General features: G+C 39.9%; 1 protein-coding gene across 2 annotated transcripts; it reads left to right on the forward strand.

The window, feature by feature from the left end:
• The first annotated feature begins 10,319 nt into the window (after positions 1 to 10,319).
• On the forward strand, positions 10,320 to 12,518 carry TCEAL8 (transcription elongation factor A like 8). Of its 2 annotated transcripts, XM_079911376.1 has the most exons (3): positions 10,320 to 10,440; positions 10,842 to 10,913; positions 11,527 to 12,518. In XM_079911376.1, exon 3 carries the CDS (start codon positions 11,569 to 11,571, stop codon positions 11,920 to 11,922), a length of 354 nt encoding a protein of 117 aa, XP_079767502.1. In that variant the 5' UTR covers positions 10,320 to 10,440; positions 10,842 to 10,913; positions 11,527 to 11,568; the 3' UTR covers positions 11,923 to 12,518. The 2 variants fall into 2 exon arrangements, with proteins under 2 accessions (XP_079767502.1, XP_079767503.1); XM_079911377.1 differs by lacking the exon at positions 10,842 to 10,913 and having other exon boundaries at positions 10,331 to 10,440.
• The last annotated feature ends 14,990 nt before the right edge of the window (positions 12,519 to 27,508 follow it).

The following is a 27,508-nucleotide window of genomic DNA, read 5'->3' on the forward strand; positions in this document are numbered from 1 at the left end:
ACAATAAAGCAATCAACCATTCAAGTATGTTCAGGTAAGGAGTCAGTAAAGAGAGGACTGCCAAAACCACTGTCATCCCAGAGTGACTATGGGCATACCAATACTGTACACTCTGAGGATCAACATAGAGGCATCATATAGCAGGGAGGAAATGGACATGATTGAAATAATTCAGCCAGTCACTAAAAAAACAAGCAAATAACAACAAAAATAAGCCCCAGAGAGAGAGGATCAGTACTCAGAGTTGCTAAAATATATTATCTGAAAAAATTGCAAGACATGTAGAGAAACAGAAAAATATGACCCACATGTGGGGAGCAAAGCAGGCAACAGAAACTGCTTGTGAGAGTAACCAGATGTAGAATTTAACAAATACTCCAACATGGCCAATATGTTCAAAGAATGAAAAAAACCCTATGATTAAAGAAGTAAAGGCAGGTATGATGACACTATTATATCAAATAGAAAAACAATCAATCAATAGATAGATATTATAAAAAGAAACAAGTGGAAATTCTGAAAAATAGAAAGATTGAAATGAAAAATTCACTAGAGGAGCTCAACAGTAGATTTGAGAATTAGTGAACTCTAAGATTCATAGATTTTATGTAATCTGAATAAGAAAGAGAAAAAAGTAATGACTGTGGTGACCTAAATGGGAAGGAAATCCAAAAAAGAGGGGATATATGTATACATATAGCTGATTCACTTGGCTGTACAGTAGAAACTAACACAACATTGTAAAGCAACTATACTTCAATAAAAATTAATTTAAAAAAAGAAAAAATCATGAAAAATGAACAGAGTCTCAAAGATATGTGGGACACCATTAATTGCACCAACATACACATAATGAGAATACCAAAAGGAGAGAAAAGAGAGTGAAAGGAGCAGGAAAAAGATACAAAGAAATGATGTCCGAAAACTTCCCAAATTTGATGAAAAACATTCATCTACATATCCAGGAAGCTCAGTGATTTCAAACAGGATAAACGCAAGAGACTGACAAACAGACACAACATAGTAAGAATGCTGAAAGCCATTCTTACTATGCTGAAAGTCAAAGACAAGGAGAAAATGTTGAAAGCAGCAAGAAAAAAAATGACTCCTGACTTATAAGAGAACTCCAATAAGATCAACAGCTAATTTATCACCAAAACAATAGAGGCCAGAAGGAAGTGGGATAGCATATTCAAACTGTTCAAAGATACAAAAAGTCAACCAAGAATCCTGTATTCACCAAAGCTATCTTTCAAAAGTGAACACAAAATAAAGACATTCCCAGAAAAACAAAAAAATGAGAGAACCTTTCACTAGCAGACCCACCTTACAAGATATACTAAAGGAAGTTCTCTACTTCTGAAAGCAAATGACCCCAGACAGTAATTTGAATCCACTGGGGAAAAAAAGCACATATAAAGTTAATTATGTAATTATAAAACACAGTTCAAATGTATATTTATTTCCCCTTCCTTCTCTCAACTGGTTAAAACAGTATATATATAATGTATTATTGGCCTTATAACAGAGAAAAGAAATATATTTGCCAATAAAAACACAAAGGAGATGGGTGGGAGCAAAGCTGCAATAGGCTAAGGAAACAAATCCAGAGGGTAACTAAAATCCCCTGGAAGAAATGAAGAAAACCAGAAGTGATAAATGAAAAGGTTAACATAATAAATTCTATAAATATATACTTGCTATCCTTCTTTCATTTTCCATAAGAGACGTAAAGTTATGTAAAGTAATAATGGTAACAGTGGATGGGTTTTATAACATTTTGTTGTAACATGTATAACAATACCACAATAAGTGGATAAAGGGAATAGAAATATATAGAAGTGATGTTTCTATATCTCACTGGAATTAAGTTAGTATAAAACTGAAATAGAACCCAATAAACTAAGATGTATATGTCAAGTCCTAGGGTAACCACAAAGGAAATAACTCTAAAAGATATAATGAAAAAGTCATTAAATAAATTAAAATCCTTCATTAGAATATATTTAATTAATGTAAGAAAAATGGAGGAAAAGAAGAGAGGAACAAAAAACACATGAGATATATGACAGACAAAAAGTAAGTTGACAGAGGGACTCCCCTGGTGGTCCAGTGGCTAAGACTCCGCACTCCCGATGCAGGGGACCCAGGTACCATCCCTGGTCAGGGAACTAGATCCCACATGCTGCAACTAAAAGTTTGCATGCCACAACTAAAGATTCCACATGCCACAACTAAGGATCCCGTGTGCTGCAACTAAGATCCGATGCAGCCAAATAAATAAATAAATTTTTTTTTTAGAAAAAGTTGGCAGAAATAAATTCAATCATATCAATAATAACATTAAATATGAATGGATTAAACAATTCAAACAAAAGGCAGGGATTGTCAGATTAGATTTTTAAAAGATCCAACTGTATGGTGTTTACAAGAAGCATATTTTAGGTTTAAACATATAAAGATTGAAAGGAAAATGATAAAAATATGTATATCATGAAAACAGCAACCATAAGAAAGCTGGAGTAACAATACTATTATCAGACAAAATAGAATTAAAAATAAAAAAGGTTACTAGAGGTAAAGAGTGACATTTTATAATGATAAAATGGTCAATCCGTCAGGAAGATAAAACAATATTACAAATATATGGAACTAACAATAGGACTAAAAGTACGTGAAGCAAAAACTATGAAAACTGATGGGAAAAATAGACAATTCAACTATAATAGTTAAAGAGTTCAATATTCCACTTTCAATAATGCATAGAACAACAAAGCAGAAGATCAACAAGAAAATTCAAAGACTTGAAAAATGCTATAAACCAATTAGACCTAACAGACATCTATAGAACACTCCACCCAGCAACAGCAGAATATACATTCTCCTCAAACGCACAGTGAAACTTCCTCATGATAGTCCATATAGGATAGGCCATAAAAATCTCAATAAATGTAAAAAAAAAAAGAAATAATAAAAAGTATATGCTCTGACCACAGTAGAATAAAATGAGAAATCAACATCAAAAAGAAATTTGGGATATACACAGATATACAGAAATTTTAAAATGCTTTCCTCAATAATCACTGGGTCAAAGAAGGAATTAAAAAGGAAATTAGAAAACACAATGAGGTGAATGAAAATGAAGATATGACATCCAAGACTTATAGGATGCAGGTAAAACAGTGCTTAAAAGGAAATATATAGCTGTAAATATTTATATTAAAAAAGAAGATCCCAAATATATAACTTAAACTTCTACCTTAAGACACTGGAAAAAGAAAAACAAACTAAACATAAAGTGAACATAAATAAGGAAACAGAAAAGATTAGATTTGAAATTAATGAAATGGAGAAGAGAAAAAATCAGTTAAACCCAAAGTTTATTCTTGGAAAACATCGAAAAAATTGACAAACTGTTAGCTAGATTAACTAAGAAAAACAAAGAGAAGACTCAAATTACTTAAACCAGAAATGAAAGAGTGTGGGCTTCCCTGGTGGTGCAGTGGTTAAGAATCCACCTGCCAATGCAGGGGACACAGGTTTGAGCCCTGGTCCGCAAAGATCCCACATGCCGTGGGGCAACTAAGCCCGTGTGCCACAACTATTGAGCCTGCGCCCTAGAGCCTGCAAGCCACAACTACTGAGCCTGCGTGGTACAACTACTGAAGCCCGTGAGCCTAGAGCCTGTGCTCCGCAAAAAGAGAAGCCACTGCAATGAGAAGCCCGCGCACTGCAATGAATAGTAGCCCCCACTCGCTGCAACTAGAGAAAGCCCGCGTGCAGCAACGAAGACCCAATGCAGCCAAAAACAATGAATAAAATTTTAAAAAAGAAAGAAAGCAAGAAAGAAATGAAAGAGGGGCATTACTATTGACCTCTCAGGAAAAAAAATGATTAAAAGGAATACTATGAACAACTGTATGTCAATGAATTAGATAACTTAGATGACATGGACAAATTCCTATCAAAATTGACTCAAAAAGAAAACGATAATCTGAATAAACCAATATAATAATAAGTTAAGAAATTGAAATAATAATAAAAAATAATTATTTGCCCCCCAAAAGCCCAGGCCTAGATGACTGTGCTGATTAATTCTACCAAGCATATAAAGAAGAATTAATACAAATCCTTAGCAAACTCTTCCATAAATAGAAGGGGAAGGAACACTTCCCAACTCATCGTAAGACCTGTATTACCCTGATACTAAAACCGGTCAAGGACATCACAAGAAAACTACAGACCACTAACTGTTATGAATATATATGCAAAAGTACTAAACAAGATGATAGGAAATTGAATCCAGCAACATATAAAAATCATCATACACTACAACAAAGTGGTATTTATCTCAGGAATGTTCGGTTGCTTTAACATCTGAAAATAAATTAATATACATCTGTACAATGGAATACTACACAGTAATTAAAAGGAACAAATTTCTGATTCACACAACAACATGTATGCATTTCAAATGTATTTTGCTAAGTGAAAGAAGCCATACTCAAAAATATATGTATTGTCTGATTCCATTTATATGACATTATGTAGAGGTTAATATATATAGATATAAAAGAGGCTTCAAGGGTGAGGATGGGGGGAGTAGTTGACTACAAAGCGGTCACACAAGGGAAATTTTAGAGTGATAGAACTCTTCAGTATGGTACTGTGGTGGTTGATACATGACTATATGAATGTTTTCAAATTTCACAGAACTGCACACCACAAAGGGTGACTTTTGCTCTATGTCCATTAAAAAATATACAAATCAAGATGTAGGGGAGCCCTAGACGGAAAGCACACTGTTGCAAATGAATCTCCTATATTATAGATGTATGCCATAACTTCAATAAAAAGGGTAGGGAAAAAAAAGAGCTGACCTAAGCTGCTTTGAAAAAGTGACTGGATATTATAACGGTCAAGACAAAAAGAACTATACAGAAATGCTATGTTCTGGTGGGGAAATTTGTTTCTCACAGGGGTACATGACAGAAGTTCTGAAACTACTTTAACTATATACTAGAGTTAAATAAATAAGTAAATAAATTATGCATAAAGGAGAACCAGGTTTCTCACTGTCAGAGATAGTATTGCACAAATGTTAATTTCTTTGTTTTTATAAATGTACCACAGGTATTAGGCTAAGCTAGATGTAGGGTTTACAGAAAAGCTTTGTACTATCTTCTTTAGAACTAAAATTATTTCAAAACAAAAAGTTTAAAAAATAAACCAGAGTGAGTTTCAAAAACCCAAAACAAAACTCTCTTAATGAATGAAAGTCATTGAATAGTTGAGGAAACAAACTGAAATGTCATTAAACGAATTCATCATTCAGTGAGAAACAGAAGATTTGACAGACCACAGTTGACAGCAATTACTGGAAAAAATAAAATTGTTCCATGTTTATACCAGAAAATTAGAACTACTTAATAAACTAGTTGCATACACATATATGTATGCATTATTTGTATGTGCGTGGGACAGTATTCTCTAAATACTGTTCTGCCACTTTCTTCACTCAAAAATATAACTTCAATATAATTTGATGTCACTACACATTTTTTATTTCATTACTTTTTATATCTGCACAATTTCCACAGTGTGGATAATTTATTTAACCATTCCCATATTAGCGAAAATTTAAATCGTTTCCACCAACTTGAACTTTCAACATTGGAGGGGTTACAAAGTTGAACCAGATAAGGTTTTTGTCCTATGGCACTTACAGATAAGTAAGGGATACAAAGCAGAAAGTCAACAAAACAGGATGAAAGAGTTAGGATGGGTAAATAGAGTGCAGGCAACTAAGTCAGAATCAACAGGTCAGCAAAGATTTTCTTTCCATTATAAACTTAATATTTTAAAGCACCTAGCCAGCAACAACAGCACTCTCTCCCCAACAACTCTGCTTTTGCCACAGGAAAAAGTTGCCTGGTCCAAGCTGTAGTACAGCTGAAGTGTGCCTCTCCGCAACCTAGCAATATGCTCTACATAGATATGAACCTCAAGGCTTAAGCAAAGCAATCTCAAGAATCTAGCTGAAGGTGGATCTTAAGCATTCTGTCACATAGTAAGAAAGTCTAAGCAGACCAACTCAAGGATTCCTATTACTGTGGTCAACACAGACACCATGGGGACGTATGAAAGGGCAGTGGTTATGACACAGCATTTCAGGTTCACAGCAATTCATAAGCATTATGCTCTGGATAACTAGAAACTCTTGGCCACAATAATCCACAATGTGTGCAGCATTTAGCTGTGAGTTCAGGAAGTGGGCAGAATTATCTGGAAGAGATGAAAAGTTGTGCTTCAAGTTAAGTTCATTTGCTTGGATGTGGCCAGTGGCTATTCTGAAGAGTTTGTGGAACTTCTGAAACTTACGCATGCCAAATTTCCAAATGTCAGGGAACGTAGTGACAGGAGAGATGGTAGAAGAGTTTACTTTCTGAAGCAGAGACTTACAGTCTAAGTGGAAATCAGCCTGGGCTCTATGTGTACCATTTACATCAGAACATGAGTGGACTACCCGCAGTTGAGCAAAGTGACGAAATGCGTTGGGTCTCGTTGCACTCCAAAGGGGCAAATCATCTCAGAAGACAACTGCTTTGAGTCCATGCACAGCAGCCAAACCTTTGGATCTGGAGCAGATTTTGCCATACTGGGAGGGATGTTTTCAAGCCATAGATAGTGTGCTAGAGAAGTGAGGGAAAGAAATAGCCCTCTCAAGCTATTCTATGGGATGAGCTTTGAAAGAGCAATAAGAAATATGCAGGAGTTGCTGAATACAGAGCCTCAGGAAATGACTTCGAAAGAGAACATAAAAAACAATATTCTGGATATCATATTCTTGTATAAGAGCTCCTTTCTCCTCCCCTCACACCACTTGAAAGGCTTTAGACTTTGGAGCTATCCCCAGTGCCCTCTTGGTGTATAAAAACAGAATATTGATTGGGTCAGAGGTACATGGTGTCTACTCTCCAGAATTCATGTCTTCATTGTTTAAATCAATTTGTGCCCTCTTTTCATTCCTTTTTAAAAATAGTTTTTAATTGACAAGAATGCTCTTGTCTCCAAAAATCTTACATTTAAAAAGCTACTGTGATTAACTTGATTTCAAAGGCAGCTGAATGCTATATTGATGCACTGAAATTGCTCAGGGACGAGGATGAAGGTAAAGGCCTGTACCATCTGGCTCTTGGTAAGGTGTGAACCAGTGAGCTGACTGATCTCTCTCTTATGACTATTTAGGAAAACAGGACAATATCCTCTGTCAGTAGCTCCATAAAAATGGTATTAAGGTTGTTCTGACTATCTGTAAGTAGAATAAGCAGAGGAGGGGGACAATGAAACTTCTGCTCCAATTTTTGTGCAAGCAGAAAGAAGGATCGTCTGTGAGCCAATTGGCATACAGCTCCTTCTGAATCTCTGAGATTTCTGGGAGATGCACTGTTTAAAATCACAAGAGCCACTCAAGCAGCATGAGAGCTGGAGCCTGACCCCCACTCTCCATCAACCCACATTTGAACATCTGCCTGGTTAGATAACCCCCACCCAACACAAACACAAACACACAGGAAAGGGGAAAGGTAAAAGGCAACATTTGCTAAGAGCAATATGAGGGGTGCAGACCCTACCTGCAGCATTGATGGGGCAGGGCGGGGTAGAGATCACTTCCAGCTGAGGTGGCTTTAGAGGCTGGGTGATGAAGGTTAGGTCCCTAAGAATGAGCAGGACCAGGATCTAGGAGGAAGAGGAGTGCAATCAGGTGGAAGAACATATCATGCAAAGACAGAGAGAAGACGGCATACTTGGGCATAGTGTATGAGAGTTCCTTTTGGATGGGGCAGAGAAGTAGATGACAAGTGTGGCTCAATTCTGATCAACACTGAATGTCAGGATGAGGAAAGTAGGATTTAATTCACAGATAGTGGGGTTGCCAGCCAGGGCCTTTGAACAGGAGAATGACAAGTTGAAAATAAGAAAGAGTGAAGTTTAATTTGATGGTAATGTGCAAAGTAAATTGAAGACGGAGAGGGAGGCCTGAAGGTAGATGGGTCAGAGAAAAGGTTACCCTAGTAGTCCAGTTTGAAGCAATGTTTATAGCAACTCTTTTCATTATTACTCAAAACTGAGAACACCACAAATGGCCTACTGAGGGTACATGGACAAATAAACTGGAACATCCATATAACAGAATACTACTCAGTAAAAAGAAAAGAATGAGCTATTAATGCATGAAACAACTTAAATGATGAATCTCCAGGGCATTATGCAGAGTGAAGGAAGCCTGTCTCTAAATGTGACATGTTGTAGATTTCATTTATGTAACATCCTGAAAAAGACAAATGATAGGAGTTGGGAATAGATCAGAGGTTGCCAAGAGTTCAGGAAAGGGGGGTAAGGTATGACTGCAAAGTGGTGGCATGAGGAAGTTTTTTTGGGGGTGATTGAACTGTATCCTGTATTGTGGTGGTAGTTCCACAAATCTATACATTTCTTAAACTTCATAGAACTGTACACCCAAAAAAGAGTCCATTTCTCTATATGATAATAATTTTTTAAAAATATCAGTTATCCCCTGTTAAATATAACATCTGAAAGGATGGAAATATTTTGTGGTACTTAATGGTTACATCTTTATAATTCAGTAGCTATATTTATATTAAAAACTCTCCCTCGAATAATAGGAAATATATCCATCAACTGTGGAATAAATTCTTCATGCTTAAATATAAATGATAAAACATTAAGACAACAAAAATACTTTTTCCAACCCTGCTTTCTCTGTGGTGGGCTCTGTTTTTGGCTACCGCATCCCACTGTGACCATCCTAGATAAGAGACCCCTCTCTGCCTGCTTCCCCTGACTCTCCAGCTGGCTCCACTGGCCAGACTGCCATTCCCAGCACCAACATACCTCCAAGTACCAGTGGATTCTGGGTTGCGGGGATATCAATTTCCTCTTTTAACTAATATTTTTACTGCAATGATGTCCTCTCTGCTTTCTGATCAAAACAATTATGCATGTTGATAGTTCTCTTTTCTAATGGATCAAAGTGAATGATATCAGAATATCTCAAGAGTGGCATGCAAGAACAAAAATTCCACCTGTTAAAAAGCCTCACACCAAATGGTGAGATAGAGGGAACTCTCTGAGTGTTTCAAGGATGTATGAGAGTTATTTTCCAACACATTTTTTTGAGTTCCAAAGTAAAGTTGACTCCTTTATAGACTCATCTGATTAGCAAGGCACTGGATCCTACAGAGGACATGAGAAGAGGCAGTGTGCCTAAAGCCTCCACTTAAAACTCAAGCGGAAGCCATGCAGCAGTCCTCATGAAAAGGTCAGACATCTAATACTTGATAACTTGAGTTCAGCCAGAAAGAGAAAAAGTAGTGGATTACTTACATAAAATTGCTACACAAGGGAAAACTGGGCCTCTTCCCACAGATTAATTTGGGGTCAGGTTTTTTTTGTTTTGTTTTGTTTTTGTGGTACGCGGGCCTCTCACTGTTGTGGCCTCTCCCGTTGCGGAGCACAGGCTCCGGACACGCAGGCTCAGCGGCCATGGCTCACGGGCCCAGCCGCTCCGCGGCATGTGGGATCTAACGGATGGGGGCACGAACCCGTGTCCCCTGCATCGGCAGGCGGACTCTCAACCACTGCGCCACCAGGGAAGCCCTGGGGTCAGTTTTTAAAGGCGCTGCTTTAATAAGATTTTAAAAACCTTTTCTAACAGATCAATATGTTGTGAAAACTGTCATTTCATTTGCAGCCATTAGAAAACTTTTCCAAAGTCTTAAAAATTCATGTAACTAATTTGTCCTCCATATTGTGCCAAATATTGCTTATGTGGAATCTCTTTCCTAAAAATCATTTTTAAAAAGTATGCTGATTGTTTAAAACATTACACAAAGCAGAAAACTATTCAAGAGAACTAGTAAAGAATTCCACACCCTCACTCCCACATTCTTTTCTAGCCGCCCTCCCGCCCCCATCTACCACCTTCCCCCATTTTAATGCTAGACAGGACTCCAAGGGAAATGGTGGACTGGAGGACCTTGGGGGAGGCGTGGAGGTGAAATTGGAAGCAGGAGAGAGAGATGATTCCCCAAAGAAGGAGAAATGGTCGATTCACCCCGAGAGGCTGATTCTCCCTGGTAACCCGAGAAAAACGAGTAGAAACTGCTGGGAGAAGATACCAGTATTGTTGTCTCTGATTGGCAAATACGAAAAAAGATTGACAGTATCAAGTGGAGGGAACGCAGGGGGCGGGCTGCAGTGTTAAATGGGAGGGGTAACCGAAGACTCGAGCTCATTGATGACGCAACGCTCACGTGACCAGGAGTCGACGTGTGCAGAAGTCCTTATAGTCCAGGGCCTGTTTCCCTGTAGCAGCTCCCTATTGCTGGAGGAGAAAAGTGCCCCGGATCCTTTGAGGTCAGTATAAAGGTGGGCGCTGCCTTCGGGACCCTGGGGCCTAGGAGTCAGAGAGCACAAACCAAGCGTTGCCGGTACCGCTTTCCCAACACTACGGTTCCGCCAAACTCTCATTTTTGTGCAGGAAATTTGGGGCTGTTTGGGGGTGGGTGGGGGTGGAGAGGGAGAAGGGCAGCCAATTGAGGGTCCCGAGACAGAGACATAGAAAGAATTTGGAAATAACTTGTCTCCCACTCCCTGCTTGCAGGGAACCGGTGGGCACGGGGGAAGGAGGGCGGGGTTGCCTTAAAAGGAGGGAGAGGATGAGGACGTGGGGAAACTTTAGACGAACAAGGCCTAGAATCGTGAAAGGGACCCGTGATTCAGGTACTGACCTGCTCACCAAGCACTCCTGTCTGCAGGACTCTTGGTCTTTTGGGAGCGACCCAAATCGAGTGAGGGAAGAGGGAGGAAAATCCCCTGGATCCCTGCAGGTCAGTGTAAAGGTGGAATTGCCTCAGGTCCCTGGGGGTGGCTGTGGGGGGTGGGGTGTGAGTCCGGACGACACCAAAGCCCATCCCGGGTCGCTGCCGCCTCTCTCCATCCGGTTGAAGCGCCGGAGGCCTGTGCAGAGCCTGCAACGGAAATGGGGCGGGGGCGGGGGGGGAGGAGACTGGAGAGACGTGGAAGGGGGAGGGGAGGCCAGAGACTGGACCAGCTGGTCTCAGGTGAGAGGCAGGAGGTTGGAATGGCTTGGGAAAGCCCAAAAGGGCGGGAGTGTTGGGAGACCCGAGGCAAGGGAGGGGTTAATTGCTTCTGCGCTGCTCCCGTTTCGGTGCTAGGAGAGGCCTGTAGCAGGGCCTGCTGGGAAATGGTGGGCTGGAGCGGGAGCGAGAAGATGGAGCTGGAGCAGGAGGGGGAGAAAGGGGAGGGGGAGAAAGGGGTGGGGCCAGGGGAGTTCTGAGCCTGAGGATCTAGTCTTCTCTAGTTGGAAAACTTTGACAATTAGGGACCTGAATGTGAAGAGGCCAGTCTCTATGGAAACCCATGCTCTGACTGCTGGTCCATTTGCCTGGCATCTAGTCGTTTTGTTTCCTTGTTTTCCAGGGTTAATTTATTCAAAAAGGAAATAAGAGAAAAATACTCAACATGCAAAAGTCTTGTGAAGAAAATGAAGGAAAAGCACAGAACATGCCAAAGGCTGAGGAAGACCGCCCTATGGAAGCTGTACCACAGGAGCTAGAAAGAAATCCTCAACCGTCTGAAGAAGGTGAAAGCCAGGAAGCAGAAGGAAACCTTAGAGGAGGGCTGACTCAGCCTGGTCAGGGATATAAAGAGGACACTCCGGTTAGGCATTTGGACCCAGAAGAAATGATAAGAGGAGTAGATGAGTTGGAAAGGCTTAGGGAAGAGATAAGAAGAGTAAGAAATAAGTTTGTGATGATGCATTGGAAACAAAGACATTCACGCAGCCGTCCTTATCCTGTGTGCTTTAGGCCTTGAATTCTTTTTTTTTTGGTCTGATGTTAAAATCTGGCCCCTGCTTTCTTTCTGTTAGCATTTTCTGATGTATCTTTGACTATTGTTTTATTTTTAATCATGTGGTGGAGTTTTGTTGTACGTAGTGTCCTTATTACCAGCATCTGGATTTTGTATTTTGACACATTCTCCAGGTCTGTTTTTCAATTGGGAAGTTTCACACATATGCATGAAAATATGTTCATTCCATATTGTAAAGTAAAACATAACAGGTTACAGCATATTTAGTATCAGCTCACATATGTAGGAGAAAATCTCAAATTGTGTGTGTGTGTGTGTGTGCGTGTGTATACATACATATATCAAAAATTTAACTGCTTATTTCTGTGTGGTGTGAGTTTTTTTCTTTTTGCTTATATGTATTTTTTAATGAACACGTCACACATACAAAAAGAATTAAAGTTTTTTTTTATAATTAAGAGTCAATCAAATAATTTGCAACCAGCTTATAAGGGCAATGGGGGGACCTAAATTCTTGATGAAAGAACTATTAAAAAAATGTAAACCTCAAATTACTTCTGGATCTCTTAGCCAGAGGAATAAAACTGGCAGTTATTACAGATATACTTGCTTAAGACTCAGTCTTTTCATGGGAAAACATTTGCCTCACAGGGCTGCTGTGGGGAAGAAATGAGGTGACTCTGAGCTGTGCTTGGTGGGCTCTTGTTCCCACCTATGCATACAGAACCCCAACCCACTACAGAACATCAGTTTTGAGGGAGGGAGGGTCCTGGCATGACTCAACCTGCGCTCAGGAACAAGTCCAATAGGCAGGGAGGTGGGGACTTCCATGCCAGGCCTCTGCTGTTGAGCCCCACCCCTGGCTCCCCTGGGTCCTGCCAGGCCTGCTGGGCACTGCTGCCTTTTCTGCTGGGCCCTTTGCTCTCTGCTAGCCCTGCTGCTGGTGGTGCAGTGGAGTCCTTGAGTGCCAAAGCCCCGTTGAGTTTCCTGGAGTCCCCAGTGCGTTGAATCCCCACTCTGTCTTCTAAAGCTTCTCTCTGCTTTATAGTGATGCTTAACAGAGGTGGGGACTGTTCCAGGATTGCTTGGGCCACAGTGTTTAGCAGAGTTTTTAGTAAAACAGCCCCTTCCATTTTCAGCCACAGGACACTTCCTCCATAGGAGTCAGACATGATGAGTCCATTTTGGGGGTTGGACCAGGGTTCAAATTTGAGCAAAAGATGTCATGCTATAGTCAGAGTTGCGCTCGAAGTCTAAGAACTGAGGTTTTGTCTTCTTTCTCTTATGGGATGATTTCTCCCTGAAGGCTCCTGTCAGGCCTGCCCTACTGGTTCAGAAGACTCAGAATATGCATAAATTGCACAAAGCAGTACAGGAAACAGATCTAAGGGAACAGTTCCCTTCACCCCATCCCATCCCCAGTTGATACGTGAAAAAAAAAAAAACTTGGAAAGGCAAAAACTTCATAAATACACTTAAAATAGAATGGCTTCTATGTAAATGTTAGGAATTATATTTTCCTTACAGATCAAAGACTATCTTTTCCTCCTGATATGCCACCTACTTGTAACACATCATGTTTCAATATTTAATTGACTTCTTGATTGATTATTGCTAAGGAGCCAGTAGGTTTGTCCAAATTCTGCTATTGACTCAATAATCTTACACAAGTCTTTTTTTTCTAGTATTGTTACAAGCAATTCCAGAAAGAAACAGTTCATGGAATGGATTGCACTCCAAATGTTTTATCAAAGCCTTGCATAATCACCTGCATCAGTATCACCTGGGGAGCATCTTTAAAATACTGATTTCTGGGCCCCACCTAAGACTTACTGCCTGGAGGTGGGCTGTAGAAGTAACAGGTAACAAACTCCTCCAGGTGATGATGCTATACACTGAAGCATGAGGACAACTGGTATATACAGTATGCTTTCCATTATTGCAAATATGAAAGTAAAATAATTAGAAGAAAATACTGGTGAACTTTAATTGAAATTCAGGAAGTAGAAGCCTATAACAGCATTTATCTTTTTAAGTATGAACTTTTAAAGGAAAAGGTTGACAGGTTTATATATAAAATTTTAAAGATTCATTTTAACAAAGACAAGATAAAAAATCAAGGGGGGGAGCTATATAAGATGCATTTTTCTTGACGGAGCACCATCAAGAAAATGTTTGGCCATGCATTCACTCCTTCCAATATGAATAAAATATATTAAAGTTCTCCTGTGATCAGCTCAGAAAACAATGAGCCATCCCTGTCCTCTTTGGCTTTTCAAAAATTTTTTCACTGTGTGATGCCATTTGGGGGGAGTGTTCATGTCACCAGCCCATTCTCCAAAGTTATGGCAGCCTGATGGATGCTGGTCAGGCTGGAGTGAGATGAAGGTCCAGGAACTCACTTGCCAGCATTATAAGATGGGATGAATCCAGTGCGCTGGCACTGAGGTTTGGAACTGGGGCAGGATGTGGAAGGGCTCCCCCAAGGCACATCCCTCTCCAGGGTGGTCTGACTTTGGTTTCTGTGCTCCAGCCTGCAGCAGGCACCAGACTCTTCTAGGCTGAAGGCCAGGCTGTCCTGGACATACATACCTGGAGGACAAGGACTGTCCCCATTGCAGGTCAGAGCACTAGACTTCCTTTACCCCCTTTTTCTTTCACAAGGGGGCTTGATGGGAACTTTTGTTTTCACTGTTTGAAAAGCTTTATTTTTTTTATGGAAAGGCATTTTATTTTAAATACAGCCGTGTGTACATGTCAATCCCAAATTCTCAATCTGTCCCTTCCCCCCACCCTTCCCCCGGTAACCATAAGTTCATTCTCTAAGTCTGTGAGTCTGGTTTGTAAATAAATTCCTTTGTTTTTAGATTCCGCATTTAAACAATATCATATATTTGTCTTTCTCTGTCTGACTTCACTTAGTATGATAATCTCCATGTCCATCCATATTGCTGCAAATGGCTTTTTTTTTTTTTTTTTTTCTGCAGTACACAGGCCTCTCACTGTTGTGGCCTCTCCCGTTGAGGAGCACAGGCTCCGGACGCGCAGGCTCAGCGGCCATGGCTTATGGGTCTAGCCGCTCCGCGCGGCATGTGGGATCTTCCCGGACCGGGGCACGAACCCGTGGCCCCTGCATCAGCAGGCGGACTCTCAAACACTGCGCCACCAGGGAAGCCCTATTTCATTCTTGTTAATGGAGTAATATTCCATTGCATATATATACATACCTCAACATAATAAAGGCCATATATGACAAAACCTACAGCTAATATCATACTCAACAGTGAAAAGCTGAAAGCATTTCCTTTAATATCAGGAATGAGACGAAGATGTCCACTCTCACTACCTTTATTCAACGTAGTTTTGGAAGTCCTAGCCATTGCAATCAGAGAAGAAAAAGAAATAAAAATAATCCAAATTGGAAAAGAAGTAAAACTGTCACTGTTTGCAGATGACATGGTACTATACATAGAAAATCCTAAAGATGCTACCAGAAAACTACTAGAGCTCATCAATGAATTTGGTAAAGTTGCAGGATACAAAATTAATATACAGAAATCTGTTGCATTTCTATACACTAACAATGAAAGATCAGAAAGAGAAATTAAAGAAACAATCCCATTTACCATCGCATCAAAAAGAATAAAATACCTAGGAATTTGCCTACCTAAGGATGGGAACTTTTTAAGGGAAGAAGATAAGACTTCAAAATTCACTAACTGAAGATGTTGGTTTTGATAGCCTTTGGCCAAGCAGTTGCCTGAACTGGATCTGATCAGGTAACTTGGAGTTAAAGCAGGAAGGGCTGACCCTTCTCTCAGTGTCCAGTGAAATAGCTCCCAAAACAATTGGGGTGAAAACGGGGATAGATCTTAGACAAGATCTCTGTCATGCCTCTCCCACCCACCTTGCTCAGACTTCCAGAAGGGCCTCTGTTGTGTCTGGGCCTGTTCGGGTGGTTCTGTAGTGACTTTAGTTCTGTGTGGGCCTGATGCAGTGCTTCTGATGTCTGCATCAGTCCAGACCCAGAGGTAGAGGAGAGAGCCCAGGTAGAGGAAGCTTGCAAAGACATGTGACCCTACAGCTCAGGAGGAAAGGGGTGTCGCCTCCTGTTTGAACAACCCCATGCACTGTAGTTCTAGCCCACAACTTGGGGGCCATGGCAGTCAAGTTATGAATTGGTACAAAGATGCTTTTGCAGGCATTGATGGTGGAGGAAGCAATGCCATTGTGACCCTTGCTCTTTAGGTCTGTCATCTGAGAAATCATTACCACTTTTTCTGGTTGGGCAATACGGTGAAGATGAAATTCACATTCTTGGGTTTAGGAAGGCAAAGTGGTTATGTATATGACCTTAGAGTCAGATAAACTTGAGTTCCAATCTGGACTCTTCCCCTTATAGTACGTGACCTTGCATAAATCTTTTCTTGGAGACCCATGGGGTGTCCGGACATAAAACTCTTAGATCAAAAATAAAGTTTCCTTTCCATTACCATCATTGCTGTTATCATCATAATTATCATCATCATCACCATTATGATCAAGGGATAGTACTGAGTGAATAACCAATGGATTCCTGTTGGGCACAGGTGTCATACTGTGAAGGATTGTAACAATCACTGGCGAAGCCTTGGAAATCCATCATCTGAAAGGGTGGACCCAGTATAATCAGAAAACACTGGCTAGAATTGGATTCTTTGCTTATAAGAAGTGTGAGGCCAGATTGGTTCATTCATCTGTAAAATGAGTATAACCCACAAGACTGTAGTGGGAAATAATGCAGAAAACTATGAAATTCCTGGCATATAATGGCTTTCAGAGAATGTTAGCTCTTTGATCATCATTATCATCCGTGTTGTCTTTATCATTGTCATCATCATTATCATCAGATAATGCTGAGATAATACTCAAATAGGAACCCCAAAAGTCTGTGCTCGTTCCTTTCATCCAACCTTCTCCCTTTCCTAAAAGAAACAAAGTACAAACAAAGTACATAAACTAAATGGAAAAACTTTCATTCATTTGGAATTATAAAAGAAATAATTGAATTCTATATACATTTACATCATATATGAACTCTGGTGCCATTTCTGTATTGTAGGATGAGAAAAAGTTCCCTTCACATTTCCATTTTATTTAGTTGCCAGAAAATGTGAAATCATGAGGAAAGTCTTGCTGTCAGGAATGACAAAATATAATCTAGAAATATATCATTGACACGGAAAGTTGTTCCTTACATACTGTTTTGTGAAAAAGCCAGCTGCAAAACACAAGCACAGGTTAAGGATAAATATCAAAATATTTGAAGTGAATATTTCTAGATGGTGTTATTACAGGAAATTTATAACTTCATCTTTATCCTTCTCTCTGTTTCCAATTTTAACATTTTCAATGAGCACGTTCAGTTTTTATAATTAGAAAAAAAAGTCGTGAAGGTGAAAATAGTATAATTCTGTTCCTCCTTTCTCTTTAGCTGAAATAGGGGCTGTTGGATCTTGCAGTTCCTCATTTGCTTTCTGTTCCCTCTTACTTCTGAGGAGAACCTGGCATAAGTGTCAGAACTCCGTGGGTCCTGGCTGAGAGGCTTCCCCTCTCTATGCTACCTCCTTGCCACTCTCCCTTGTCAGCTAAATTTGTGCTGGATTCCTGTCTTTGGTCACAAGGTGGCATTTCATAATTACTTTCTAAATATTCTCCCATTTAAATGATCTTATTTTTCAAAAATAAAATAGCAATAAACAAAAATTTCAAAGAACATTATGAAAATGATTCCTAATTCTGCTTTAAAAATGTACAGGTATAGCAAAATATTGGAAGGATATACACTCAGTTGAATTTGCTAGAGACTCACAAATTTAATTTCATTTATTTATTCATTCAACAAATACTTACTGGTTGCCAACTATGTGTCAGCCAAATCAATTTATCCATCTCAGACTTTTCTCCTGAGACTCTGTTTTCAACTGCCTGCTGATACTGACCACTTGGACTAAGATAAACATTATCCAACAATATGGGCATAACCCTACATAGACACATACTCATCACTTTTAGCCAGTTTATCCCTTAATCCTGGAGGCTCACCATGTAAAGTGGAGAACGTATGAAAAAGCAGGAAAAGTAAAGGGTTAGAGTCAGAGAAACTTTTGCTGTAATAACCATTTTTTAATTTCAAAACCTTTGTAAGTGATCAAAAGGATTCTTAGTAAGGCAAGAAGTGGATCAATAATATCAAGTTTCAAATGCAAGACATACCTATACTATTTAAAGTTGAGAGTCAAAATCTCCATTATGCCTTTGAATACCATTGATTTAGATGATTTCCAAGGCCTACTTCTTTTTTCCCCAATGTTTACTGAGCTCTTGCTAAGTGCCCTGGCCCGTCGTTAGTTCCTGAGACTCAGCAGTGAACAAAACAAAGTTCCCGCCTTCATGATGCTTATATTCTGATTTACACACTTTAAAAAATTGAGGTAAAATTTGCATACAGTTAAATTCACAGATCTTAAGTGTATACTATTGAGTGTAAAATGGGACATTTCCATTACTCCAAAGTTTCCTGTCCTCTTCCCAGTCCCCCTCCCCCCACAAGTACTCACTCGGCTTATTTCTATCAATTTATATTATTTTTATCTGTTGTAGAATCTCAGATAAATGGAATCCTACAGCATGTACTCTTTTGTGTCTAGCACGTCACTCATTTTACTCGATATAATGTTTTTTAGGATTCATCCTTATAGTTGTGTGTATTGGCAGTTGATTCTTTTAAAATCATTGCTGGGTGGTATTCCATAGCGTGAATATACAACAATTTGTTTTTCTATTCAGATGTTCTGGACATATGAGTTGTTTCCATTTTTAATCTATTATAAGCTGTGTTGACTTAAAAGAATGCACAACGTGAAAGTTGTGAGTTAAGTTTTATTTGGGGCAAAATGAGGACTGCAGCTGGGGAGACAGTTTCAGGTAACTGAGAAACTGCCCCGAGGAGGCAAGGCGGGGTATCAGGTTACATAGAAGTTTTGTAAAGAAAACCAGATATCTCAAGTTAAGGAATTTAGTGCTTTTCTGTGTATGGGAAGGTGCAAGAGTCAGGGCTCACTGAAATCATTCCTTTGATATGCACCTCAGCTCTCTGGGGCCAGTATCCTGTGTTTTCAAATCCTGAGTTTCCTCAGGGCTCACAGGCTCACGTTGGAGGGCTGAAATCGTTGATGACTGTGACACCCTTTGTTTGCTGATATGGCAGGAAATATTTCATTTGTAAATATTCCATTCCAGTATCGCTGCTATGAACATTCTTGTGCAAGTTTCTGGTGCATATATGTTCTTATTTCTCTTGGGTAAATACTCAGCAGTAAAATTGCTGGGGCATAGAAGTAGCAACTGTTTGATTTTATATGAAATCGCTGAAGAGTTTTCCAAATTTCCTGTACCATTTGGTACTCATATCAGCAATGTTTGACAATTTCAGTTGTCTTACATTCTCACCAAAATGTCAATGCCTTGAAAGAAGACTAGAGCACAGTTCTAGATTAAAACAGATTAAAAGACATGACAACTAAATATAATGTTTGACTAAGGACTATAGTTTAGATAATAGTATTATATTGATGCTAAATTTCCTGAATGTGATCATTGTATTGTGGTTGTTTAGGAGACTGTTCTTGTTGTTAGGATACAAAATGTTGATGTATTATAAGGGCTGTGATTAACTTAAAATAGTTCAGCATTGAAAAAAAGATAGAAAAATACATAACGAGAGAGAAAGCAATTGGAAAATATTAATTGGTGAGTCTAATCTAGATGAAGGGAATGAGTATATGGGCATTCACTCTACTATTCTTGAAATATTTTGTAAGTTTGAATTTTTTCAAAATAAAAAGTTGGTGGTAGTGGTGGTTGGGGAAAAGACAGAGATATCTGGTCAGTTCTCCAGGAGAAAAGGTGGCGGAATGAGAATCTAGAATCAAGATTGACAAATTTAGTTATCTTCAAGCATGAGGTATGTCGACTAAAGAAAAACAACCTAAACTTTGTGAGCTATGTTTTATTCGGGGACCTTACTGAGGACTATAGCCCAAGAGACAGCCTCTCAGATAGCTATGAGGAACCGTTCTGAAGAGGCAAGGGAGGAGCCAGGATATATAGGAGTTTTTGCTGACCCTCCCCCAGAAAACATGTAGTGGAACGAGAGATTACTGCTAATCACAACCAGACATTTCAAGTTAAAGATTTTACTTTCCTATGCATGGGAAGATGCACGAATCTGGGCTCATTGAAATTATTCCTTAGATATGTATCTTAATTATCTAGGGCCTATATCTTGTTTTTCTTTTCCATCCTGAATTCTCCTCAGGGTGCACTGTTAGGGGGTGGCTGCACGTGGCTTGCTGGTGGCAACATTCTTTGTTTACTGAAATGACAGGTAACATTCTTTGTCCACAGGTGATAGGTTATGCAAACAACTTTAGAGGAACACAAAGACAGGGACAGCAGGCTGAACTCTGCTTCTGCAAATAGTGTAAGAAATCGTTCCATAGGCCAGCTTGTTGGGACAGACCACCACATGTCACCAAAACTTTTTTGTGAGAGTTAAAATAGTAATATCTACACACCATGAATATGATCAGACTCCTGTGGGAGGAAGAGAGTTAGGGACTTGAGAGCATTTAAGTATCCAGTTAAAGTGGACTAGGAGCAACATTAGGATTAAGACAAAAAGAAGAATGTAGTTTAATTAGAAAAACCCATAGTACTGTATCAGATCTTGATGTGGACAGACTATGTGAGCTGCTTTGCCAGCAGTGAAAGTATCAAAAAAAGAGAGTCACAGGGATCAACGTTGGCCCTGTCCCATTCAGTCACCATCCAGTGCAGGAGGAAAGCAGTGGTCTGGAACCCCAGAGTAAGTGTTCAGAAAGTGAGTGGAAGGAAACATAAGAATGCTAGGAATGGAGTAACAGGGTGTGAAGATGTAGCAAGGATGGACGTAGAGCAAAAGAATCCAAAGCAAGAGTACTGTATTCCGTATTTACACAAGGGCTAAAAGTGCAACTGGATTCAGACTAGAAATATACCAGAGCTATAGTATAGTGGTCTCTCAGGACATAAAGTTGCCCCCCAAGAGCCACATTTTACTCTCATCTTCTAAACATTACACAAATGGAGTTCATCTCCAGTAACAGCTAAAAGTTGATATGAGAATATACGAAAATGTTCTTTACACATCAGGTTCTTCTTATCTTTGAGAATTCTGCAAAAGCAGAATGAGAATTTCCCAAAGAGATGCTGATTTCATAGGCCTGTTTTAAGGATTATTAAATGTGACATCTTCCTGTATGGAATTCAGGAATCATCCTTTTACGGGATGGGGCAATGCTTCAGGTAGAAAGTGTGAAATAAAATTCATATTTTATGGTAAGACAAGAAAAATTTAAACATAAAAAATTTTCTCTGCCCTTTGGCCTCCTCTCTCCCCTCTACTTTGCATTGTGCATCTGCATTATGCATTGACCAAACCTCCTCATCAGCAGAAATACCTGCTCATCCATAAAGAGCAACATTCTCCTGGCACCAATAAGACAACTCTTTAAAAGATAACATTCCTTCTTGATCTTGTAAGGGGCCATGACAACCCAAGATCCACTACTCACTTTGTACACTTAGATCTGTCAATAATACGTCATTTCATGTACAGCCCTTTGTCTCAAAAACATATAACCGCGCTTTGACCTCTTATGGGTGGAACGGTTCTCAGAGCTTTCTGAGAGGCTGTTCCCGGGTTATAATCCTCAATTTGGTTCGAATAAAATTTTCCATTTCTTTCTTAGAGGGACTGATTAATTTTTCGTTGAAAGGAGAACAGAAGGGAGGCTGTTACAGTAGTTTAAAGGAGGATAAGCAGCAGGTGTTGGTGACTGATTGCATGGGGACACTAGGAGAAAGTCTGGTGTGGGGAACTGGCTGAATCCTGGTGCCATTAATTTAGCTATAGACCCCAGAGAGAGATTTTGGGTGTGGAGAGAGAAGAAGTGAGAAAACACTTTGCTCAGGGTAGGACATTTAGGTGGAAAAGTCCAAAAGTAAGTTAGATAAAATAATATGGAGCTCAAAAGAGAGATATAGGCTAGAGACACAGATTTAGGAGTCAATGCTTATATGAAAGTAAACATCATAAGATTATTTGAACATTGTGGTAAGCTGAACAATGTTCCTCAAAGATATCCAGGTCTTAAATCCCTGGAACAGGTGAATTTTACCTTATATGGTAAAAGGGACTTTGCCGATGTGATTAAGTTAAAGATCTTGAGATGGGGAGATTATCCTGGATTATTCAGGTGGCCCCTAAAATGCAATTGCAAGTGTCCTTATGCAGGGAGGCAAAGGGAGAGCTGACTTCAGAAGATGAAAAGGCAATGTGATAATGGAAGCAGAAAGTATAATAGTGCAACTACAAGCCAAAGATAGCAGGCAGCCAACTAAAAGCTGGAAGAGGAAAGCAATGGGTTCTCCCCTGGAGCCCTCAGAAGGAACCAGTCCTGCCAACACCTTTAGTTTAGTCCTGTAAAACTCAAACTTTGGAGTTCTGACCTCCAGAACTTTAAGAGAATATATTTCTGTCATTTTAAGCCTCTAAGTTTGTGGTAATTTGATACTGTAGCAATAGGCAACTAATATAAACATTTTGAGAATGAAAAAAAGGTCTAGAAAGAACTGTAAGGTATACCAATATTTCAGGGGGCTTACAATATAGCTTACTGGCTATGACCACAAGTGGTGGTGTCAAACTGATCTGGATTCAAATTCAGCTCTACACTTAAGAGATGTGTGACCTTGGGCAAGTTTTTAAAACTATATACCTAAGTTTCCCTGTCTGTAAAATTGGGACAATAACACTATACCTCAAAGGACTTTTGTGAGGGTTAGAGGTGAATAGGCAACTAATGTACCTGGTACATAGCAAATACTTCATAGATGGTAGTTTTGGAGAGCCACATGTGTAAGCGTGATTTATAGCTATTATTGTGTAGTTAATAAATGTTTTAATGTGGAGATGAACCAAAACTCAATGTTATTTTTTAGAGGAGTTGTATTAGCTTGTCCAGCTCAGTTTAGCAATGTAAGAGACTATATGAGGCTTGATGCCAAGGCCTGCACTGTTAATAAAGAATGCATCCATCTGGACTGCCGTACGTGTATATGCGTGTGGCATACATATATACATTTGGGAACAAACAGGTAAAAATGCAGTTTGTTGAGGATATGAGATGGCAGAAACATCTTTTTCTACTTTAATAGTTACTTGATGACTGTGATAATAACACCACATTCTCTGTTAAGGTCTCTCTCCTCCCTGATCCCCTTAAAATTTTCAGGTATCATTTACATGCAAGTGAATTATGGTTACAAAGTTGATAAGTTATGATAAGTTACCTCTTTGGAAGAGCATAAACTCAAACTGTTTTTCAAATCCCTTGATTCTTTCTAAAGTTTCTAAAGTAGAACTTAAAACAACCAATGACCAAGAAATGGGAAAAGAATAATGTTAAAATTGAATCTGGAGCTGGAGGAATGTTAACAATCTTTAAAAAAAAACAAAACAAAAAACATTTTCTCCTCCCAAATAAAAAATAGCTTTATTGTATTTATGATTTCAAAAAGAAACTATGCAGAAAAATCTTGAGAATTAGTAAAAATCACACTTTAGATCCCTGCCACCTTGCATGACAAAAGCAAGTTACTTGGTAGGCATTGGTGGCTGGGGGGAAAGGTAGGAGGAGGGAGGGAGGTGGCAGGAGAGGCAGAGGACAGAAAAGCAGAAAAGGCCAAGGCCTGGTGGGAGTAAGGATGGGAAGTGGATGGAGACCTTCATTAAAAACCAGAGAAGTGGAAACTCCAACCTCAGGCTGTGATGTCACTTGTAGTTCCTCAGATTGGTGAGGACTAGAATGAATGACAGGGCAGTGCGCCGTCGGGGCTCCCCATACAGATGGGTGTAAGGAGGGGCGCGGTCTCTGTGAGTGTGTATGTGGCAGGAGTGTGGTGGGAGTTCCTGATGCACAGCCTGCCGGCTGAGAGGTAGGTGGGGGTCCTCGGAGCCAGTTGAGGGGGGTGGGGCGGTTGGCAAGCTCGGTAATGACGCGAGGACCTCCTGTGACCAGGAGCCAAGGTGTGCATAAGTCCCTCTAGTTCAGGTCTTTTTCTCTGCAGTACTCACTCCCCTTTTCCATCGAGTGAGGCTGGCATCTGGCCAAGAGAGGGAGGGGGATGAACATACTTCCCCAGAACAAAGCAGGTCTGTGTGAGCAATTAGACCAGGAACTCTGCGTTGATGGTGGCATGAGTGGGTGCGTGGAGGCGAAGGAAGGCAAAGAATGAAGTCGGTCTGGGCCTGTTTCATCGACACCTCTTTAACCTTTTGGAACAAAAATGATGGGCCTTGGGATGGAAGGAAGGGCTGGAGAAGAAGGGTCAGGAGGGAAGGAGGGAACACAGAGACTTGGGAATAGTTTGGAAATAATCCTTTGATTTTACAGCCTGTCTACAGGGAAGCGGTGGATAAACACGGAGATGAGCCTTGAAATTAAGAGGGAGGAGGTAAAACAAATGATTATCTAGGGGCGCACAGTGCATTAACAAAGACTAAGAAATCATTAAAACGAATTCTCTACTCCAATAAGGTGGGTATTTCATGGCTGGGGGTGGGGGCGAGGCAGGGCGGGGAGCGGGAGATTTGAGACTTGAAGAGATGGTGTAGGCCAGTCTTAAAGGAGACCCTTGTCTAGTGTACTGGTCTGTTCACCAAGCACTGCCATACCACACTGTCTCTCATCTGTCTGCAGGTCCAAATGTCCATTAGCTGTGTCTCAGTCCAAGAGGAAAAAAGGAGGAGGAAACTGCTTGGGATTGGGGCATGTAGGTATGACACAGTGCCCTGGACTGGAGCCCCTGGTGCTGGTGGGCTGAAGGAGTGGATATGGCCCAGGCCAGAACGTAACTAGGACTTCACACTGCTCCTACTTGCCCCTCAGTCAGTAAAAGAAGACTCATAGAAAGAACTAAAGGGGAAATTGTTGAAAGAGACTGAGGGAATCTAGAGGTGCCCTTTGGGTATGGGAGAAAGGCAAGAAAGAACCTGAAGAGAACAGAGGAGTGAATTACAGGATGAGAGATACATTTACACCCCTTACTTGATTCAAGAAAGTAGATGGATGATGGAATGAACAACACAATAGAAAAGTGTCTGGAAGAGACAAAAAAGATTAAGAAATAAATTTAGAGTAATGCATTGGAAGCAACGACAGTCCAGGAAGCAGCCATATCCGATTTAATGCTTTTTGCCTTCAATTCTTTTTTTTCCTATGTAATTAGAGCCTGACTTTTATTTTTGGTGGCATTCTCTAGTTATAACTGTGCTCATCTTACTTTTGAACTTTTGATGGTACTGGTTTTATTTTTTTAATTTATTTTTTATTGAAGTATAGTTGAATTACAATGTTGTGTTAATTACTGCTGTACAGCAAAGTGACTCAGTTATACATATATATATACATTCCTTTTCATATTCTTTTCCATTATGGTTTGTCACAGGATACTGAATGTAGTTCATTGTGCTATACAGTAGGACCTTGTCGTTTATCCATTCTATATATACCAGTTTGCATCTGCTAATCCCAAACTCCTGCTGCTACCTTCTTCCACCCTTTCCCCCTTGGCAACCACCAGTCTATTCTCTTTGTCCCTGATTCTGTTTCTGTTTCATAGATAGGTTCATTTGTGTCATATTTTAGATTCCACATATAAGTGATATCATATGGTATTTCTCTTACTGACTTACCTCACTTAGTATGGTAATCTCTCATTGCATCCATGTTGCTGCTAAAGGCATTATTTCATTCCTTTTTTTTTTTTTTTTTTTTTCGGTACCCGGGACTCTCACTGTCGTGGCCTCTCCCGTTGCAGAGCACAGGCTCCGGACGCGCAGGCTCAGCGGCCATGGCTCACAGGCCCAGCTGCTCCACAGCATGTGGGATCTTTCTGGACCGGGGCACGAACCCGTGTCCCCTGCATCAGCAGGCAGACTCTCAAACACTGCGCCACCAGGGAAGCCCTATTTCATTCCTTTTTATGGCTGAGTAGTATTCCATTGTACTTACGTACCACATCTTCTTTATCCACTCATCTGTTGATGGACATTTAGGTTGTTTCTATGTCTTGGCTATTGTGAATAGGGCTGCTGTGAGCATAGGGGTGCATGTATCCTTTTGAATTATACTTTTGTCTGGATATACGCCCAAGAATGGGATTGCTGGATCATATGGTAATTCTATTTTTAGTTTTCTGAGGAACCTCCATACTGTTTTCCACAGTGGCTGCACCAACTTACGTTCCCGCCAACAGTGTAAGAGGGTTCCCTTTTCTCCACACCCTCTCCAGCATTTGTTATTTGTAGACTTTTTAATGATGGTCTTTCTGACCCACGTGAGGTGGTACCTCATTGGAGTTTTGATTTGCATTTCTCTAATAACTAGCAATATTGAGCATCTTTTCATGTGCCTATTGGCCATCTGTATTTCTTCTTTGGAGAAATGTCTCTCTAGGTTTTCTGCCCATTTTTTGAGTGAGTTGTTTGTTTTTTTGCTGTCAAGTTGTATGAGCTTTTTGTATACTTTGGAAATTAAGCTCTTGTCAGTCACATCGTTTGCAAATATTTTCTCCCATTCTGTAGGTTGCCTTTCATTTTGTTTCTGGTTTCTTTTGCTGTGCAGAAGCTTGTAGTTTGATTAGGTCCCATTTGTTTATTTTCATTTTTATTTCTATTGCCTTGGGAGACTGAGATGGTACTGGTTTTAGATGTTCCTGTTATTAGCAGTATCTCATTGGATTTTGTCTTGTGATTCTATATGCAAGTTTGCATTTTAGTAGGGGATTTTTTTCCAATTTTCACAGAAAAAAAGTCATTATATATTGTACTGTGAATAAAGGAGGCTGAAAAGTAGTGTGTGTGTGTGTGTGTGTGTGTGTATCAACTGACTTGTTATTTTAATAATTTTCACTTTTTTATTTTTAAACATTTTATTATTTTTGTGACACAAGTAAAACATGTTCTCAGGAAAATGAGAAAATACAGATATGCAAAAAATACAAAAAATGTTTTTCTCTCCACTTTAATATTTACCCAGATAGGTATTGTTGCTTGGGCCCTGATGCATCATACATACAAACACAAAGTTATTTTAACTTACAGGCACCTCCTATCCATGATGAATGCATTGGGGGCTAGGGAGGTGGGGAAGCAATTAAATTTGAGCAACAGGCACCACACTATAGTGAGGATTGCTCCTGCTTTGCCACTCTGACATGCATAACTCTGTCTGCCTGACTGTTTCATTAAGTTCAAGTCATTATATTTTCTCCTATTAAGGCCACTCTTCCAGGTCAGGAGGCTTATCTGAACTTTTTCATTTTATAGAGGCCCACTAAGTTCAAGCTGGAACATTACACTCCTTACTCTCACACAATCTATATCCCACAAATCAATCTATAAGGCTAAGTACTGTGTTAAGTATCATTATTTCCCATATAT

The sequence above is a fragment of the Stenella coeruleoalba genome, assembly GCF_951394435.1.
Source record: "Stenella coeruleoalba genome assembly, chromosome: X".
Taxonomy (NCBI): Eukaryota; Metazoa; Chordata; class Mammalia; order Artiodactyla; family Delphinidae; genus Stenella; species Stenella coeruleoalba.

What these genes read in the sequence shown, in the direction of transcription:
- TCEAL8 (XM_079911376.1), top strand. Translation starts at nt 11,569, where the DNA reads ATGCAAAAGTCTTGTGAAGAAAATGAAGGAAAAGCACAGAACATGCCA.